The sequence below is a fragment of the Oryx dammah genome, unplaced genomic scaffold (assembly GCF_014754425.2).
Source record: "Oryx dammah isolate SB20612 unplaced genomic scaffold, SCBI_Odam_1.1 HiC_scaffold_21, whole genome shotgun sequence".
Lineage (NCBI taxonomy): Eukaryota > Metazoa > Chordata > Mammalia > Artiodactyla > Bovidae > Oryx > Oryx dammah.
In genome coordinates this window covers 41,415,557-41,434,046 of record NW_024070205.1, presented here as the reverse complement: position 1 = coordinate 41,434,046, position 18,490 = coordinate 41,415,557, and the positions used below count along the sequence as shown (strand labels likewise).

Below are 18,490 nucleotides of genomic sequence, written 5' to 3'. Positions count from 1 at the left end.
GGGATTAAGTGACTTGCCTAAGGTCACACAGCAGTTAAGAGTAGAATCAAGGAAGGGAAAGGGTGGGAAGGGGTACCCTTTGTGGTAGCTTTATTTCCAGTTTATTCTAAGCAAGTTCCAGGATATTTTTTTCTGTTGGTTTCTTTGTTCAAAAAATATCAAGTACCTACCATGTGAGCTGAGCCCTGCTCTCAGTTCAGTTCAGTCACTCAGTCGTGTCCGACTCTTTGCAGCCCCATGAATTGCAGCACTCCAGGCCCCCCATCCATCACCAACTCCCGGAGTTCACGCAGACTCACGTCCATCGAGTCCGTGATGCCATCCAGCTATCGCATCCTCTGTCATCCCCTTCTCCTCCTGCCCTCAATCCCTCCCAGCATCAGAGTCTTTTCCAGTGAGTCAACTCTTCACATGAGGAGGCCAAAGTACTGGAATTTCAGCTTTAGCATCATTCCTTCCAAAGAAATACCAGGGCTGATCTCCTTTGGAATGGACTGCTTGGATATCCTTGCAGTCCAAGGGACTCTCAAGAGTCTTCTCCAACACCACAGCTCAAAACCATCAATTCTTTGGCGCTCAGCCTTCTTCACAGTCCAACTCTCACATCCATACATGACCACAGGAAAAACCATAGCCTTGACTAGATGGACCTTTGTTGGCAAATTAATGTCTCTGCTTTTGAATATGCTATCTAAGTTGGTCATAACTTTCCTTCCAAGGAGTAAGCGTCTTTTAATTTCATGGCTGCAATCACCATCTGCAGTGATTTTGGAGCCCAAAAAAATAAAGTCTGACACTGTTTCCACTGTTTCCCCATCTATTTCCCATGAAGTGATGGGACTGGATGCCATGATCTTCGTTTTCTGAATGTTGAGCTTTAAGCCAACTTTTCCACTCTCCTCTTTCACTTTCATCAAGAGGCTCTTTAGTTCTTCACTTTCTGCCATAAGGGTGGTGTCATCTGCATATCTCAGGTGATTGATGTTTCTCCTGGCAATCTTGATTCCAGCTTGTGCTCCTTCCAGCCCAGCGTTTCTCATGATGTACTCTGCATATAAGTTAAATAAGCAGGATGACAATATACAGCCTTGACGTACTCCTTTTCCTATTTGGAACCAGTCTGTTGTTCCATGTCCAGTTCTAACTGTTGCTTCTTGACCTGCATATAGGTTTCTCAAGAGGCAGGTCAGGTGATCTGGTATTCCCATCTCTTTCAGAATTTTCCACAGTTTATTGTGATCCATACAGTCAAAGGCTTTGGCATAGTCAATAAAGCAGAAATAGATGTTTTTCTGGAACTCTTTTGCTTTTTCGATGATCCAGCGGATGTTGGCAATTTGATCTCTGGTTCCTCTGCCTTTTCTAAAACCAGCTTGAACATCTGGAAGTTCACGGTTCACGTATTGCTGAAGCCTGGCTTGGAGAATTTTGAGCATTATTTTACTAGCGTGTGAGATGAGTGCAATTGTGCAGTAGTTTGAGCATTCTCCCTCTAGAGACATATTATTGAACAAAATAATACCTGCCTCCATGGAATTTATGTTCCAGTTGGAGAAGACAGAAAAAAGTATTTAAAAATAAATGGAATTATATGTTAGGAGATGATAAATATAATGGAAGAGACATTTAAAAATAATAAGGGCAATTACTACTGGGCATATACTCTGAGACACTCATAATTCAAAAAGATGCATGTATCCCAGTGTTGATTGCAAGACTATTTACAATCACCAGAACCTGGAAGCAACTTCGATGTTTACTGATGGATGAATGGATAACGAAGTTGTGGTACATATACTCAATGGAATGTTCCTCAGCCATAAAAAGGAAAAAATTTGAGTTGGTTCTAATGAGGTGGATGAACCAGAGCCTGTTATATAGAGTAAAGTAAGTCAGCAAGAGAAAAGCAAACATCATACATTAAAGCATATATATGGAATCTAAAAAAATAGTACTGATGAACCTCTTTGCAGGTTAGGAATAGACATGCAGACCTAGAAAACAGACTTGTGGACAAAAGTGGAGGAAGGGGAGGGTGTGATGAATTTAGAGAGTAGCGTTGAAACAAACACTACCATGTGTAAAACAGGTAGCTAGTGGGAAGCTGCTGTATAACGCAGGAAGCTAAACCCAGCTCCCTGTGACAACCTAGAGGGGTGGGATGGGGTGGGGATGGAAGGAAGGTTCCTGGATATATGTATGCCTATGGCTGATTCGCATTGTTGTATGGCAGAAACCAATACAACATTGCAAAGCAATTATTCTCCAATTGAAAATTTAAAAATAACAAGAGTAATAATAGAAGTGGCAGGGAAGCACCAGGTGAGCTGCAATTTTAAATGTGGTGGTTTGAGTGTGTGTTAATCACTCAGTCGTGTCCTGCTCTTTGTGATTCCATGCACTGTAGCCCACTAGGCTCCTCTGTCCATGGAATTTTCCAGGCAAGAGTACTGGAGTGAGTTGCTATTCCCTTCCCCTGGGGATCTTCCCAACCCAGGGATCAAACCTGGGTCTCCTGCGTTGCAGGTAGATACTTCAAATTTATATCCTCAGCCCAGACTGCTCCTTTTCATAGAGGTGGCATTTAAAACCATGATGCTGGGTAAGATCACCAGAGGAATGAGTACATAAACCCTAAAGTAAGCCCTGGGGAGGCTGGGACTTTATGATGGTCAATTTCATGTAACTTGACTGGACCAGGGGGTGGCCAGATTAAACCTTTCTGAGTATGTTTGTGAGTCGGTGTTTCTGGATGGGATTAGCATTTGAATTGGTGGATTCACTAAAGTAAATCTCCTTTCCCAGGGAGGGTGAGCATCATACAATCCATTTAGGGCCTGAAAAGGACAAAAAGGTGGAGGAAGGAGGAATTCACTGGTTTTGCTCCCTGCTGGCCTCCCATGGTCTTCTGCCACTGCTCTGGGACTTATCCCATTAGTTCCCCTAATTTCCAGGTTTTTGAAAGTGAAAGTGAAGTCGCTCAGTCGTGTCCCACTCTTTGCGACCCCATGGACTGTAGCCCACCAAGCTCCTCTGTCCATGGGATTCTGCAGGCAAGAATACTGGAGTGGAGAAGCCATTTCCTTCTCCAAGGGATCTTCCCAACCCAGAGATTGAACCCAGGTCTCCCGCATTGCAGGCAGATGCTTTAACCTCTGAGCCACCAGGTTAGCCCTGGTGTTACATTTATACTCATACCTATATATCTCCTATTGGTTCTATGTCTTTGGAGAACCCTGACTAATACAGACTAAAAAGAGGAACCAGCAAAACAAACAAAACCCCAGAAGGAACAGTCCACAGTGGAGGAGTATCTAATGCCCTGGAAGCTAGGCTAAGAGTTTCCTTCTCCTTTCTGTTTCTCCTTTCTTCACTCTCTTCTTCCATCCCAAAGCTGGAAGCAGTAGCTGGTGGAAGGAAAGAAACGTGGACAGGGCTGTGCTCTCAGGGTTTGCCTCACCTGTGTGTGTGCTGTGACCACTCACTCACGACCCAAAGGTGTCTCCTCACCTTCCACTTTTTATTCAACACCTGGCAGCTAAAGGGGCTTAGAAGTGAATGGGTTCATGCACTGACTTCTGGATTTTCTAGTCTTCAAGAGTTTGCTACCAGTGGAGTAGAGTGGTAATACACAGTTGATATGGGTTCGATTGTCTTTCCCATCTGTTCATGTGTTAAAGTCTTAGCCCCCAGACATTGTGATGTCTGTGGAGACAGACCTTTAAAGAGAGAATTTAATTTAGGTAAAGAGGTCATTGAATTCCCTAGGTCTGCTCACCTGACGTCTTGGCTTTTGAAAGTTATACCCATGACAGCAAATAAAAACCAAAATACAGCTAGGGTGAAAGAGGGTAAGTTGGAGAAAAGATGGAAAGATTGTTTGAGAAGGACCAAAAGCAAAAGGAGATGGTGGTGGGAAGGAATGAACTCCGCAGTTTGCCTGGTGTCATCATGGGCAAGACCTCAAAACCAAGCACAAACCTTTCAGTTACACACACACACGTACACACACATACTACATAACTTTAGCATCCTGCAATCACCGCTCCCAACCCAAAGGAATTATCTGATGGTTAGAATCTGTACTCTTCTCTTCCACAAACTATCACACAAAGTTCAAGGAGAACATTGTGTAAGATTATTTTATTTCATGGGGCAAAGATTCTGTCATACACAACTGGATCCGCCTGAAGCATTAGAAGCCAACTACAGTAAACACATCTGATGCATGTTCATGCTGCCATAAGAACCGTCCCTTTTCCTTTAGAAGCGCTGCTTGTTATTGTAGCTCATGGTAACCAGGCAACATGCAAGGGCAGGCGCTGGCTCTGGGCTCCCTGTGGGGCAACCTGTTTTTCCCACCCTCCTCTCCAAACATATTCTTTAGCTAGTGAGGCCCATTTATCAAAAGTCTTGTGGTTTTCATGAAGAAACCCCCTACACATTATAGCTTTTGCCTCAAATCACCAGAAAACTTACACTCTTTTGGTTAAAAATCCATTTAAGAGCAGACAGAGGAAAAGCATATCTATGATAACATGGAATCGTCTCAACCTCCAGACTGCTCTTCCCGCCCAGTTGGACCCGGTGACCATGCACATTCTTCTGGGTTAATGCAAGCTTGGAGAGCAGAGGAAAGCTATGTGGGCCTCGGCTGACTAGCTCTCCCTTCAAGAGCCCTGAACATCATCTCCTTCTGCCTTTTCTGACAGCTTGGCAGCTTTTCACATCCGGGAGAGCTTGATGTCATAGGAGACCATGTTGAAGTTGTCCCAGGCGAAGAGCTTCCTCTCCAGGGGGTTGTAGTCGATCATGCTGCTGTACTTGTAGCGGTTCTTGAACGGGACAGTCAGGGCCTTGCTGCTCCCGGTGCCCGTGTCATAGGCGAAGTTGACCGTGGCGTCGGGCGAGGAGTAGCTGCTGACCGTGTACAAGGTGCCGCAGATGATGAAGGCGTTGGCAACCGACTGCTTACGGATGTTGGTCTCCCAGGTCCGTTCGAGCTCCAGTGTCTCGGGGTTCAGCTTGGAGAGGACGATGGCGCCTTTGGCCGCCTCGGTGCTGTAGATGACCCAGAGGCCTATCTCGTCCACGGCCAGGTCGATGTCGGTGTAGCCGCCCCAGGAATAGGGGAACTGCCCGTGGTAGCCGGCTCCGGGGATCTCCTTCTCCGCCTTCAGCGTCTCGGTGCGCAGGTCGTACCGGAGCACTGTCCTGGACTCGGCTGCCTGGAAGTAGAGGCTGCCCCGGTAGACCACGGCGCCCGTGCTCTCCAGCGGCCTGGGCAGCACGTGCACCTTGGACGGGTAGCCCTGCGTGAACTGCCTGATAAGGTCGTACTCAAATACCTGGCGGACGTCCGTGCCCACGGTATCGATTCTCCAGGTGGTCTCCTGGGTATAGGGGAAGGCGGCCTGGGGGTCTCTCATCCACACGCCGTACTTGCCGGTGATGGTTTCAGCTGTCCTCAGAGTGATTGGTTCTCCTACCCAAACGAGTTCTCCGCATTCTGGTGAATGAAAACAAAACAAAAACTGTATTCACCATCGTTCCAGGATGTGGAGCATGGCAGAGCTCGCAGAAGTGAGAACCCCAGAGGCAAAAGGTCCAGGTTTAAACCTAAGCTTTTTTTTTTTTTTTTTCTTTGTGTTTGTGTATGTGTCAGTGGTTCTGCTGCTGCTGCTAAGTCGCTTCAGTCGTGTCCGACTCTGTGCGACCCCATAGATGGCAGCCCACCAGGCTCCTCCCTCCCTGGGATTCTCCAGGCAAGAATGCTGGAGTGGGTTGCCATTTCCTTCTCCAGTGAATGAAAATGAAAAGGGAAAGTGAAGTCGCTCAGTCGTGCTCCACTCTCAGCGACCCCATGGACTGCAGCCGCCCAGGCTGCTCCATCCATGGGATTTTCCAGGCAAGAGTACTGGAGTGGGGTGCCTTTGCCTTCGTCAGTGGTTCAGTCGTGTCCAAATCTGTGACCTCATGGACTGTAGCCTGCCAGGCTCCTCTGTCCAAGGGATTCTCGAAGCAAGAGTACTGGAGTGGGTTGCCATTTCCTTCTCCAGGGGATCTTCCTGGGGATCCCCAGGGATCGAACCCACATCTGCATTGCAGATGGATTCTTTACTGTCTGAGCCATCAGGGAAGCCCCCTCAATTTTCAGATATTATAAAAATTCAGTTGTTGTTGGGGAGGAAACTAAGGCACACGACCCCCTAACCCAGGCCTCTATTTGCCAGTCCAGAGAAGCACAAATGAGTGGTTTCAGATTATGAAAAATCATTTTCCACAATACTCCAAACTGTCTTCAAAAGTTCTCCTCAAACTTTATCCTGGCTAATGAATGACATTAAAAGCTAACACTAGTAAAGTGTTAGTGAAAGTGTTAGTCGCTCAGTCTTGTCTGACTCACTGCAACCCCTTGGGCTTATAGCCCTTCAGGTTCCTCTGTCCATGGAATTCTTCAGGCAAGAATACTGGAGTGGGTTGCCATTCCCTCCTCCAGGGGATCTTCCCAACCCAGGGATCAAACCCAGGTCTCCTGCACTGCAGGCAGATTCTTTACCATCTGAACCACTAGGGAAGCCCCAACCCTAGTAAATAAAATGCCAAAAAACAAAACAACTAAAAAAAAAATCCTGGACTTTGCCACTTGCCACTTGTGTGACTTTCAATAAGTTACTTTACTCTCTAAGATTCAGTATTCTCATTTGTAAAGGGAGATAAGAGTAATGTTTTGGGTAGTAAGGTTGTAAGTTTTCCATGTAATTATACATGTTAAGTGCTTGGTATGGAGTAAAAATGCCCAGGAAATATTATTTGATCACCATGTAATATGAATCTGACCTTTGAACAACACAGGTTTGAATTATATGAGTCCATTTATATGTGGATTGTTTTCGATAAATACTTCAACTTGGTATTGGTTGTAAAGATAAAGGCTGCACAGAGCACTTCACACTATATTTGTATATTTTTCTAAACCTGGGCAACTTCTCATGGTGTTCATTATATTACTCTTTATGATTTTTATGTCTGGTTTATTTCATTATTTTAAACAGTGAGATTAAAATCAAGTCATTACAATAATCTCAATAAAAAAAGTTCTTCAAGCCCTTCCCCAATGGACCACATACTTCAACCATTATTTTAATACAATAAAATCTGAATATGATTTTTAAAATGAAAGGATAGTTGAGAACTATTTGAATCACAACACATCTCTGTATTATAATGGATATCTCAATCTCCTTAGAGAAAGTGGAAGCTCTTTGTTGCCCATATCTCAAGGAATCTTATTTTGAATATTGTAAAACTCCCCGTCCTCCTGCATACCTTTCTGTGCTAGCAATAACCCTGTTTCTAAAAGACACGGTCTTCATCATCTTAAAGTCAGGCTTTCAGGGAACATCTTGGAGAGGGGCAATGCTACTTTTCCTTAGCACCCAAAATTAAAGAAAGATACCTTTAGTTAACAATATGCTGGGATGGTACATGGTGTCTGTCTGGACCAAGATAAAGATATGAAGGATCTACTTGAAAAATGTCATTTTTCAGATGCAATCCATTCTATATGACAACCAAGTGGGAAAAACGGATACATCTCTCACCTTCCCCTGGGGCAGTGCAGTCTCCATGATAAGTGTAAGTGACAAAATACAGAGCTTTGCCAGGAAAGACTGACTCCCTGCCAGTGTACCCTGGAAAGGGAGCAGAAAAGGGCTTCTGTTCTTTTCCCCCTTTCCTGCCTCTGCTCCCAGGGAGGTGACTTGTCCACCTGCCTCCGTCACAGTGAACTGACCAACTCTGAGCACAGAACTAGACCATGTGGGTACAGAAGAGGAGAAACTTCACTCCATACCAGTGCCTCCTTCTTCATTCCTGGGATGACCGGACGGGCTCTCCTTCAAGATTTGGGAAGCAGGAACCTCTGTTAACTCTGACTTCAGTTCCAGGAAGTCCACGTTCTCCAAATTCCATTTAGCAACTATATTAAAAGAAAGAGGCAAGATTGTACCATGAGGAAGAAGGTCTAAGGCTAGACTATATTGAGGATGGGATTTAAATAGGATTTCAAAGATATGACCGTGTTTGAGATTTGTTTTAAGATAATAAGTGGGATTGGGGAGGGGGAAGGACAATGAAGCAAGACTGGGCTGTGCTGCCAGCTGTCACAGCCTGGTGATGGGTACGTAGGGTTTGTGTTATTCTACTTTTGTGAATGCTTGGAAAACTCCATAATAAAAAACTTGTGCATGTGTACTCAGTCGCTAAGTCATGTCTGACTTCTTGTGACCCCATAGACTGTAGCCCGCCAGGTTCTTCTGTCCATGGGATTTTCCAGAGAGGAATACTGCAGCGGGTTGCCATTTCCTTCTCCAGGGAATCTTCCTGACTTGAGACTGAACCCTCATTCCCTGCACCCCCTGGGAAGCCCATAATAAAAAGCTCACAAATAATACATTGGATAGCAACATGCCTAGCACAGAGTATAGTATTCAAAATAAAGTAAGCTTGTACACAGTTAAAATGGTTCCCACTAGAAGGTCTGACTTATGAGTGGGTGAGGTCTGATGCTGGGATGTTGGGAAGATCCTTAGCATCTTCCGGGATGCCTGAAATTCAACAATGAACAAATTCCCTACATGACTTATTTTTTTTCCCTTGCCACAATACAGATGTGTCTATAAGAAGTAACATGTTAAGCTTTACATGCTCAGCTGCAATATTCTGTCAGATCCCTTTCCAAAGCTAGTTGTGGACAAGGAAGGATTCCTACAGGAATTTGGTGGAAGGTTTGAACCATGGAGAAGGGGAGAGGTGTGGATGACATTGGTTAGATATTAAGTTACTGCCATTACTACTTTGATTAGCATTATGGCATATAGCAGCCCTTGAATATAACAGGAGCAGCTGTTTTAAAATGTAAGATGGATTGTAGTTCAGGTATCGTGAGGCCACTAGGCTTCCCAAGTGGCTCAGTGGTAAAGAATCCACCTGCAATACAGGAGTCGAGAGTTCAATGCTTGGGTTGGGAAGATTTCCTGGAGGAGGAAATGGCAACCCACTCCAGTATTCTTGCCTGGGAAATCCCATGGACAGAGGAGCCTGGCAAATTACAGTCCATGGGGTCAGTTACAGTCCATGACTCAGACTAAACAATAGCAATGGTGAGGCCAACAGATCAGGAGACATTGCCATTGAAGAGATAGTTGTTATACTCACTGATCTCTAGAGGAGGGGGTACGCCACTCCACAGGGGACCACCCAGGGTAGCACCAGGATGGTCAGGAGGGAGGGGGAACATGGGCGAGTACTTTACTGTGATTTCCAGGGGAAGGAATGAATGAGGCAGGATAAGCAGGTTTAGAATTGGTTACTTTGGATAATTTCTGCAAGGTTTTGAAGTGTAGGAGCTGTCCCTAGGTGTCTGTACCTGGCCCCCATTGATCAGGGTGGGGGAATAGTGGCCCTGAGTGTGAGTTCGAAGGAAGAGAGGGTAGGTTGTGGACTCTGGATTGGTTGGTTTGAATATGAAAGATGTGCTTACAGTTCAGTCATTTACTATCTTTAGGAATACTACCCTGTGAGGGGCAGTCCCTTCTGTAGCAGCAAGGCTGAGATGTCAAAGTATTGGAATAAAAAAGATATGCTTAAATAACCAGCCTTTTCTCTTGCTGACCATCTCAGGCAGTCTGACCTGGCTCCCAGCCCAGCGTTCCCAGGTATGCAGGACAGTGGAGAAGGGTGGTCAGTGCAATGCCTGAGGCTACAGCCCAGAAAGTCAGGAAGACATTCTCTGTCTTTCATCACTTGTTAGCTTAACCCTTCTAAATTGACCTCTCAGGTAATGGAACTCAACCCTCCTGGATGTGCTCACATTTCAGTAATCTTAAGCCACACATTCTTTCACATTTTCTCATGTCTGGAATCAAGGCTCCCTCTCATGGTTGCTGGTGTTTAGCTTCAATGAAACTCTTCCCTGGTGGCTCAGATGGTAAAGAATCTGCCCGCAATGCAGGAGACCCAAGTTCGATAACTGGGTTGGAAAGATCCCCTGGAAAATGAAATGGAAACCTACTCCAGTGTTCTTGCCTGGAGAATTCCATGGACAGAGGAGCCCGGTGGGCTATAGTCCATGGAGTTTAGCTTCAGTGAACTACAGTACTAGAAATGTTTCTCCCTGGAAGGAGGCAGGGAAAGCACCCAGCTAAGAAGCCCTGAGGCTTGGGCTGGGCCAGGGCGCTGGGGGTGGTATTTTTGTGTGGCCCCGCAGCACAGCCAGCCCTGACCCATCCTGATCCCCGATCCCAGATCCCAATGCAGTCTCCACCCTGCCTTTAGTGCAGCTGTTCAGCTGGCCTCCTGGAGACTGTGACTGCCCTGGGGGTGGGGGTGGGGGGGCACCATCCTCACACCTGGGGATGTTCCTAGACTGGGCTGCCTGAGGGGTTAAAAGCTCTCAGTCAAAATGTGTAACCAGCTGAGGTCATCCTGGTTATGCACCCAAACTCCAGGGGTAACTGGGAGTAGCCCTAGGGGTGTGGAAGGTCTTCATTGTCTGCAGCCTTGGCAGTTGTTGATCCATCCCGTCAGCCAGCCCCTCTGGAGCACCTATGAGGAGCAAGGCTGCTGCCGCTGCTGCTGTGTCGCTTCAGTCGTGTACGACTCTGTGCGACCCCATAGATGGCTGTCCACCAGGCTTCCCCATCCCTGGGATTCTCCAGGCAAGACTACTGGAGTGGGTTGCCATTTCCTTCTCCCGACGTGCAAGGCTAGATATGGAGAAAAAGGGTGAAGAAGATACAATTGGTTCCCTGGCTCCCTTCAGAATTCCCAGAATTCCCACAGTCTGGCAAGTCCTCTTGGCCAAAGAGTAACATGGGTTCATTTTGGGAATCAGAAACATTCAATCCAAATGGTTCCTTGGGAGTCTTGGTACATTAATTCGGTTCCCTGAATTGCCTCCCTGTCTGCAGAGCTGTGGAGGTGAGGTTTCAGGTGAGCAAGAAATATCGCAGTGGCATCTGTGCAAAGCTAGAGAGTTCCCTCACGCCTCCCTAGCTCCCCGCTCGTCTGCTCCATGACCCACAGTTGCCATCCATTGAGGGTCACTGTGAGCCCACCCTCCCCTGCACCCAGTTCCTTCCTCTGTGCATCTGACACAAATTATTTCACTCTCTGAATGTAACTAGGATGGTCATATAATTCAGTGAGAAATTTTACTGAAAAAAAGATGTATAGTGAGAAAAGTAGAGGCATATACCTGCCAGTCTGTGAGAAGAAAGTTAAGAAAAATGGGGGGCTTTCCTGGTGGTCCAGTGGTTAAGACTCTTTCAATGCAGGGGGACCCAGGTTCAATCCCTGGTTGAGGAACCAAGATCTTGCAAGCTGTGTAGTTCAGCCAAAAAAGAGAGAGAGAAATAAAAAAGAAAAACCCCATCTTTAGCCACAGGGAATAAAGAAATGTGAAGGGGGAGGAACCCAAAGTTACATGCATTTCCTCAGGTAACTTTCTTGAAGACAGCTAAAGTACTGGCACCGAAATACTGAAAAACAGTTTATTTGTGAAAAGAGATGATTAAGAGGTATTTATAGCTCCTTCCACATTTCAAAGCAGTTTTATATACATTATTTATGTGATCTGTTGCCTTCACAAGTTTTAGAGAAATAGAATAAGGCTTTAGAACCGCAGTCTGCGCCTAATGTAATTATGGCCACTTACTCAGTGCCTCCTATGAGCCAGGTACCATGCTAGGCTCTTCTATTCCACATAGCAGTCCTAAAAGGGAATATTATGATCCTCACTTTGCAGAAGAGGAAACAGGCTCAGAGAGATTAAGTTACTTGCCCAAGGTCACACAGCTGGTAAGTGGTGGGACTGGGACTTGAATCCACATCTCTCATGGCCACGGCAGCTGTGAACCTTTCCACCCTATGGTGGGGTTGTGTGTCAGTTACACATGTGTTACCTGTCAGTGCTGAATGCATACATGACGTACCCTTTCATAGATGCTCTCTAAAACACAAGGCATTTCTCTTCTAAAGTGAGCACAATGCTAAGCTTTCTCAGTAGAGGGTGCTGGAGGGACACTGCAGGGGAAGTGGGTGGGTCTCCTGCAGGGGGTGGGCTGGAGGACACCTGGTGGAGCCCTGCCCAGGCAGGAGTCCAGGACCTGGTTCCTCTGTGACCTTGCCACCTCAGATTGGCCATAACCTTTCCACAGCCCTCGCTACATGGCACCCCGAGTCCCTGCACAGGGACCCCCTCCCTACTCTCTGAACCTCTGCAAGCCCCCACGCTGGTTCTGCAGGGTTCCTGCAGCCTGGCTCAGACTCAAGAGGTGGCCAGTCCAGCTGCAGCTCAGGCTAACCGGCCAGCCTCTCTGCTGTCTCATGGGTTGAAACCCGCCTTCCTCCATGAAGCCAGGACCATTCCAAGTCTGTGCTCCCTCTGGTTCCCCTCACTCAGACCTAGGGTGCCGTGCAGAGTTTACTTTATCTCATAGTTGCTCCTCTTTCATCAGTTATTCTTTATGTGACACATCCCTGACCTAGTCTGCTGTGTGGTTTCTGACTCCAGTATGAACCCAGACTGCTACCAGAAGCTCTACAACAGCCTGGAAGATGCTGCTTAGCTCTTTGGGGTGGGGGGGTGACCCATGCCTGGAGCTGACTCAGATTCCAGCGGGTGACTCACACACACACAGCTCCCAGGCGGTACACCCGAAGAGCTATCTTGCCATCAACTCTTCTCCCCCTACACATGCCTGACTGGTTCCCAGTTCCTTTCCTGGTCCCACCAAGGCCCTCAGGGCTCTGACCAGGGGCCTTTCTCCGTGCCTCCCCCACCCCCCATCCAACCCCTTTAATCACTTTTTGCAGGAACCACACCTCATGGCTTTCTTTGGAGTAAACAAGAATCACAATAAAATATAATGTCAGAGGATAGCTTCCAGAATGATTGCAAGGCCAGTTCTCACTTGGCAGGTGCGATGGCTGGCTTGCAAGACTGCTGGCTGCTGCGTGGCTATCAGCCAGCAGCACCTGGCAACATTCCAATTCCCAGAGCAGAGCTGGGCATGAGAACTGGAGCCTGTGGGAGAGGATACAGAGCCCAAAAGGCAGGGGAGCTGTTATGTGAAGGGGCCTGGCAGGGCCAGAAGTCATACTTTCCTAATTCAGTCCAGCCATGTACCAGCTGGGTGACTTTGGACAAGTTCCTCAAACTCTCTGACCCTCAGAAGTCTTAGCTCAAACTGAAAATGAAATGGTCTTCAATAAAAAATGTAACAAAAAGCTAAAGTTTCTCTGGAATGTTTCAGAATCACTCAAATTTCATTCTGAATGTGTGAGGGGAAACAAAGAGGTTATGAAAAGATTAAGAACTATATTGTATCGGACAGCTAAAAAGTTTTAGGGGGTTGTTTCTGTGAAAATCCAGTCTTTGTATGGTTGAAAAGTTCATATCGGTTACAAAACTTTGGAAATATTTTCTTCATGCTCTCTCCTGACTCCACCACTGCTCTATAGACACATGCTAGAGAGCTTAACCTGAGCTGATTAACTTGCTTGCATACCATGCACACACACACACACACACACCCCCCACACACACAGAGGCAATATATATATAAGGTACATAAGGTTGCATAACATATATATCTATATGCAAATGACATTATAATCATTAGTGTAGCTATTTTCTATCTGCCTAAAAAGTTAGATCAGTATTATATACATGAAGAAGATGAAGAAAAACAAGGGTGCTGACGAAGTCACAGGTTGTCATGAATACTCTAGGAAACTGAAGATTTGCTAGCAGACTACTATCCTGAGTGCTGCTCCAACACCTATTGTCTCTGGAATCAATGCGTGTTACAGAAACGATACATACGTGTTGACATTTTGATCTATAAATGACATTTTTAAACCACAGTGGAACTCAAGCGAAGGAAGCCCTTCGTAGTTAGAGTCCATCCCCTGGCCGGTCACTGTGTGCCAAACACCTCAGTGCATGCTTTCCACTTTACCTCCAGTTGGTGGTCATTCTCTGCATCCTGCAGTGCAGGAGATCAGGGTTCGATCCCTGGATCGGGAAGATCCCCTGGAGGAGGGCATGGCAACCCACTCCAGTGTTCTTGCCTGGAGAATCCCATGGACAGAGGAGCCTGGTGGGCTCTGCAAGAACCAGCCTGGTGCCCCATCTGTGGATTGGGGAAACGTGACACATGCCATGGGATGATCCTTGGCCTACAGAGCACGGGATCCAGGGAGGAGTGCTCCCTTCCTCTGCTGCATTCCACTCCTCAGAAGTCTTGGGTCGAGCCATTGCTGCCCACCATGGGGACCCGCTGGAGAATGCCCATCACCGCCATCCCTTGTTGGTTCTCTTTCCTTCCCTGTCACATTCCCCCATCCCCGAATCTCCTCCCTGGGATGTGGTCATACAGACGCTGCCCACATGCTGGATTCTGTTCTCTGAGATGACCAGTCCAAAGCAGAGGAGAAATAAAGGGGGAACTGGGGCTTCTCTTGGGACTCCACAAGCAACTCTCATTTTTCTCTGGTAATCTGTGTTTTCTACTTAGGGGTTATTTAAAAGATTTCCAGACATTTTTTTTTTTTTAACTTCTGGGCTGGGCTGTGAGGCATGTGGGATCTAATTTCCCCACCAGGGATCGAACCCAGGCCCCCTGAAGTAGGAAGCAGGGAGTTTCAACTACTGGAGCACTTGGGAAGTCCCTCCAGACATCTCACTACAAAACTATTACTACAACACTTTATAAGTGTATTTTATTTCAACTCACACACACACACATGCAAAAGCAAGTGTCTTCCATAATTCTATGGAGACTTTTTCCCTATGTAACAATTACCCAATAAAGTGGTGGTGACGATTTGAATTACAGGTGGAGTAAGAAAAAGTCCCCCTTCTTAGTCCCCCCTTCTTTCCTCTGCTCAGTCAGTAAGCTCTTACCCCCCAGCCTCCATTCCCCAGGTATTGCCTCCCCTGCATATGTACACCCACACCGGAGGCTCAGCACCCAAGCTCTTTACCCTCAAACCTAGGACCATGAAGCACATCTTTTGTTCCAAGCATTCCTTTCCCTGTCACTTCAATGTAACCCTTTTGTCTTTCATCTTTAGGTTCTACAAACCAGAGGTCCCATCAGGGTCCTAGGAGCCACTGAACCTCTAGGTAGGGCTGAATTCTAGTCCCAGCTCTGCCACCAGTGGGCTGGCAGCTGGGGACCACTGAGTGACCTCTGGGCCTCAGTTTCCACGTCTGCCCAAATGAGCCAGAGATGCCAGATGCTCTCGAGGCCCCCTTTCCAGCTCTACATTCTTGTACTAATGTAATATCCTGCTCAGGAAAATCCCACTGCTAGAAAAGAGCTTCCAAGTCTGGACTTCACTCTAATAGGCTGTTGTCTTTAGTTCAAAAGTAGAGCGGCTGGAAGGACAAAAAGAAATATAAAATCAGAAAACACATAGAATAAATTTCCAAAGATTTGTTAAATGACCACAAGACAATAAAAAAAAGTTGCCTCCATTTTCATAAACACACACTGCGTTTGTTCATTCAGTAAACAGTCTAAATACATAATGCCTCATTAACACCTGTATTAATAATGGTTCTTTCATTAGTGCTCAAAGACTTAAGTTCAACAAATCTTAGCTCTATCACTGATCAGCTCTTCAACCTGGGGTCACTTGGCATCTTACTTTCCTTCACTGTAAAATTTAGGGGACTTCCTTGATGGTCCAGTGGCTAAGACTCCACGCTCCCAGTGCCGGGTGTCTGGGTTCGATCCCTGGTCAGGGAACTAGATCCCATATGCCACAACTAAAGATCCCGTGCACTGCAAACAAGACCCAAAGAAGCAAAATAAATATACATTTTTAAAAAGAAAATTTAGAACTGAATCTCTCCCAACTCTAGCAATATAAAATTATTAAAAATCCTTTATACTTTAGAGTCATTTCACTTGAACCCCACAAAAATCATTATTCTTCATAGGAATTTTCATTGCCATGTTATAGGTGAGAAACCAAGATGCAGAGACTAGATGACTTGCCCGAGGTCATACCCAAGCATCAACTCTTGGGTTTTCTGATCTCACACCTGCCTGTCTTTAGAAAAGTTTCCCATCATCTTATTTTGAAGATTTTCAAACCTTTAGAAAAGTTGAAAGAATAGTATTAATACAATAAATCTCCATGTGCTGTTCACTTAGATTTACCAATTGTTCAGACTTTGTCAATTTGTATTCTTTTTCTTTCTCTCTTTATATATTCATAATCTTTGTCAGACTATTTTAAACTAAACTGTAGACATTCTGACACCTCACCCCTAAGTACTTGAGTAAGTATCTCCTTAGAACAGGGCTATTCTTCATAACCACACTATCATCTCTCATCCAAGAAACTGAACATTAACCCAGTAATGTAATCTGACAAGCAGTCTATATTCAAATTTTTTCAAGGATCCCATACCTGTTCTCTGCAGCTTTGTGCCCCGGATGCAGGAGCCATTCCAGGGTCATGCACTGCACTTGGTCACTTCATCTCTACGGTCCCCTTCAATCAAAAACAAGGTCCCCCCCTCCCTTTTTTCCTTTCTTGATGTCAACGTCTTTGAAGACTCTGGGGTAGTTGTCCCATAACTGGATTTGCTTGTTTATTTCCTCAGGGCTGGAAAACTTATTAAACAGCAAATATTTGGGAGCACAATTTCACAAAAAGTGACAATACTGTCTTCTCAGCTACTGGGAAGAGTGCCCCCGCCCCCAGCCCAGACACTCAGGGACTCACCTTCTGGCACGGGCAGGATGAACAGAACAGTATCTAAGGTAGCAAAAGCCACCTCAAAGTGACTTAAAAGCAGAGGTTCTCAGACTGAATTAAGAGCAGGAAAATTTCCAGCATCAATCCTGTTAAAATGGCAATACTACCCAAAGCAATCTACAGACTTAAGTCAATCCCTATCAGATTACCCAAAGAGCAGGAAAACTTCCAGAACAACATAGTGAGGGAACACACAAAAGGGTTACTGCCTCTTTATTTTGCTAAGGAAAGACATAAAAAAAACCCTATTACCTATAATCATTTCATAAATAGAGGGCATTTTAACAACAAAAGGCAAGAATCAATAACCTCTGAACAAAGATTCACAAAAGGACACTTTTCTAAAAGGAGAGTTGGCAAGTTTCTATTGATCGTATGTATAGGCATCTCATCTGGTCCTTCTATTTCTTATTTTGCTGTGAATGGTGAAAACCGTCATGGGTGAGCACAAGAACCCAGAACCACTAACCTCCACAGAATTTTCAGGAGCTGATGTACTAGGAATATGTGCAAGTGGTTGCTTTGCCCTCCTTCATTTGTCTGCCTCATGCTACATGAGTGGTCTCCGGGAGAAAGGGCAGGGGAGGAAGGATAGGCCTGGGCCACCTATAACAGGCTACCATGAATCCTGTCACCTTCACCCCACATCTTTACCTTCCCTGGAGCCTGATGGCACGTCCTGAGAGCTGCTGTGGGCCTGGGGACACTGGCCCCTCCTCAGGCTTGCTACCTCCTGGCTGCTGCTTTCCAGCCTCCTGGCCAGATCCTCGTTCTCCGCCTGCAGCCGCCTCTTCTCCTCCTCCAGAGCCGACTTGTCACGGACGAGGTTGCTGTAGGCTGACTCCAGCTCCCGGGTTTGGGTTTCCAGCTGTTCTCGCTCTCTCCTCAGGGCTTCCAGCTCGCTCTGCAGCCCCTGCTGGGTCTCCAAGGGCCCAGCAGGCTGGCCTGAGGTCAGGCGGTGGAGGAGGGCCTCCAGGGAGCTGAGGCGGGCCTCGGTGGACTGCAGGGTCGCGCGCTGTTCGCTGCTGTCTCTCTGCAGCTCCTGGATGGCCGACATGGCCTGGCCCTGCTCAGGGCAGCTGGACTCACTGGGGCTGGCCACGCTGAAGGTGTACTGGCATCGGCCACTCCGGTCGTTGGCCTTCTGGAACTGGGCTGTCCTGGCCCCCACCCCCCCTACCAGGCAGGCCAGCAGTAGCAGCTGGACCGCTGGCATCTTGGGACTGTGGTGGCAGCGCTGTGTTCGGAGGCCTTCAGTGCAGAGCCTGGGCGAGGCTCCTCAGACACTCTCCCCTCGCCGAGAGGTGTCTGGATGGGTGGCCTTGCTGGTTCCTGCCCCAGCTCCACAGAGACTCATATATGCCGGGAGCCAGCCCTGCGTGGGGGGAGAACGAGGTGGCCACGTGAGGCCGGGTGGGGCCATGCACAGGCCGGCGAGGGGGTGTGTTTTCACACTGCCAGCAAGATTCTTAAAAAATGACCTTCCAGAAGTCTGTTTTGAATTTCTTTTAAAAAAGAATGCCCCACTTTCCGCAGCCCACACCCCCAACACAGTCCCTGTATCCCCGGCCTGTTTTCTCACGCACCCTCACACGTGCCCACCTCATCCAGCACCGCTGCTTGTGAGTCCGTTTCAACAAGGATT

The 18,490-nt window shown here is 46.8% G+C and overlaps 1 protein-coding gene across 2 annotated transcripts; it reads right to left on the bottom strand.

Moving 5' to 3' along the window:
- Positions 1-4,115: 4,115 nt before the first annotated feature.
- Positions 4,116-18,209, bottom strand: MYOC (myocilin). 2 transcript variants are annotated; one of them, XM_040263506.1, is made up of 3 exons: positions 17,500-18,209; positions 7,856-7,981; positions 4,116-5,509 (listed from the first exon to the last, which is right to left on the bottom strand). In XM_040263506.1, exons 1-3 carry the CDS (start codon positions 18,059-18,061, stop codon positions 4,725-4,727), a joined length of 1,473 nt encoding a protein of 490 aa, XP_040119440.1. In that variant the 5' UTR covers positions 18,062-18,209; the 3' UTR covers positions 4,116-4,724. The 2 variants fall into 2 exon arrangements, with proteins under 2 accessions (XP_040119440.1, XP_040119441.1); XM_040263507.1 differs by lacking the exon at positions 7,856-7,981.
- Positions 18,210-18,490: the final 281 nt, after the last annotated feature.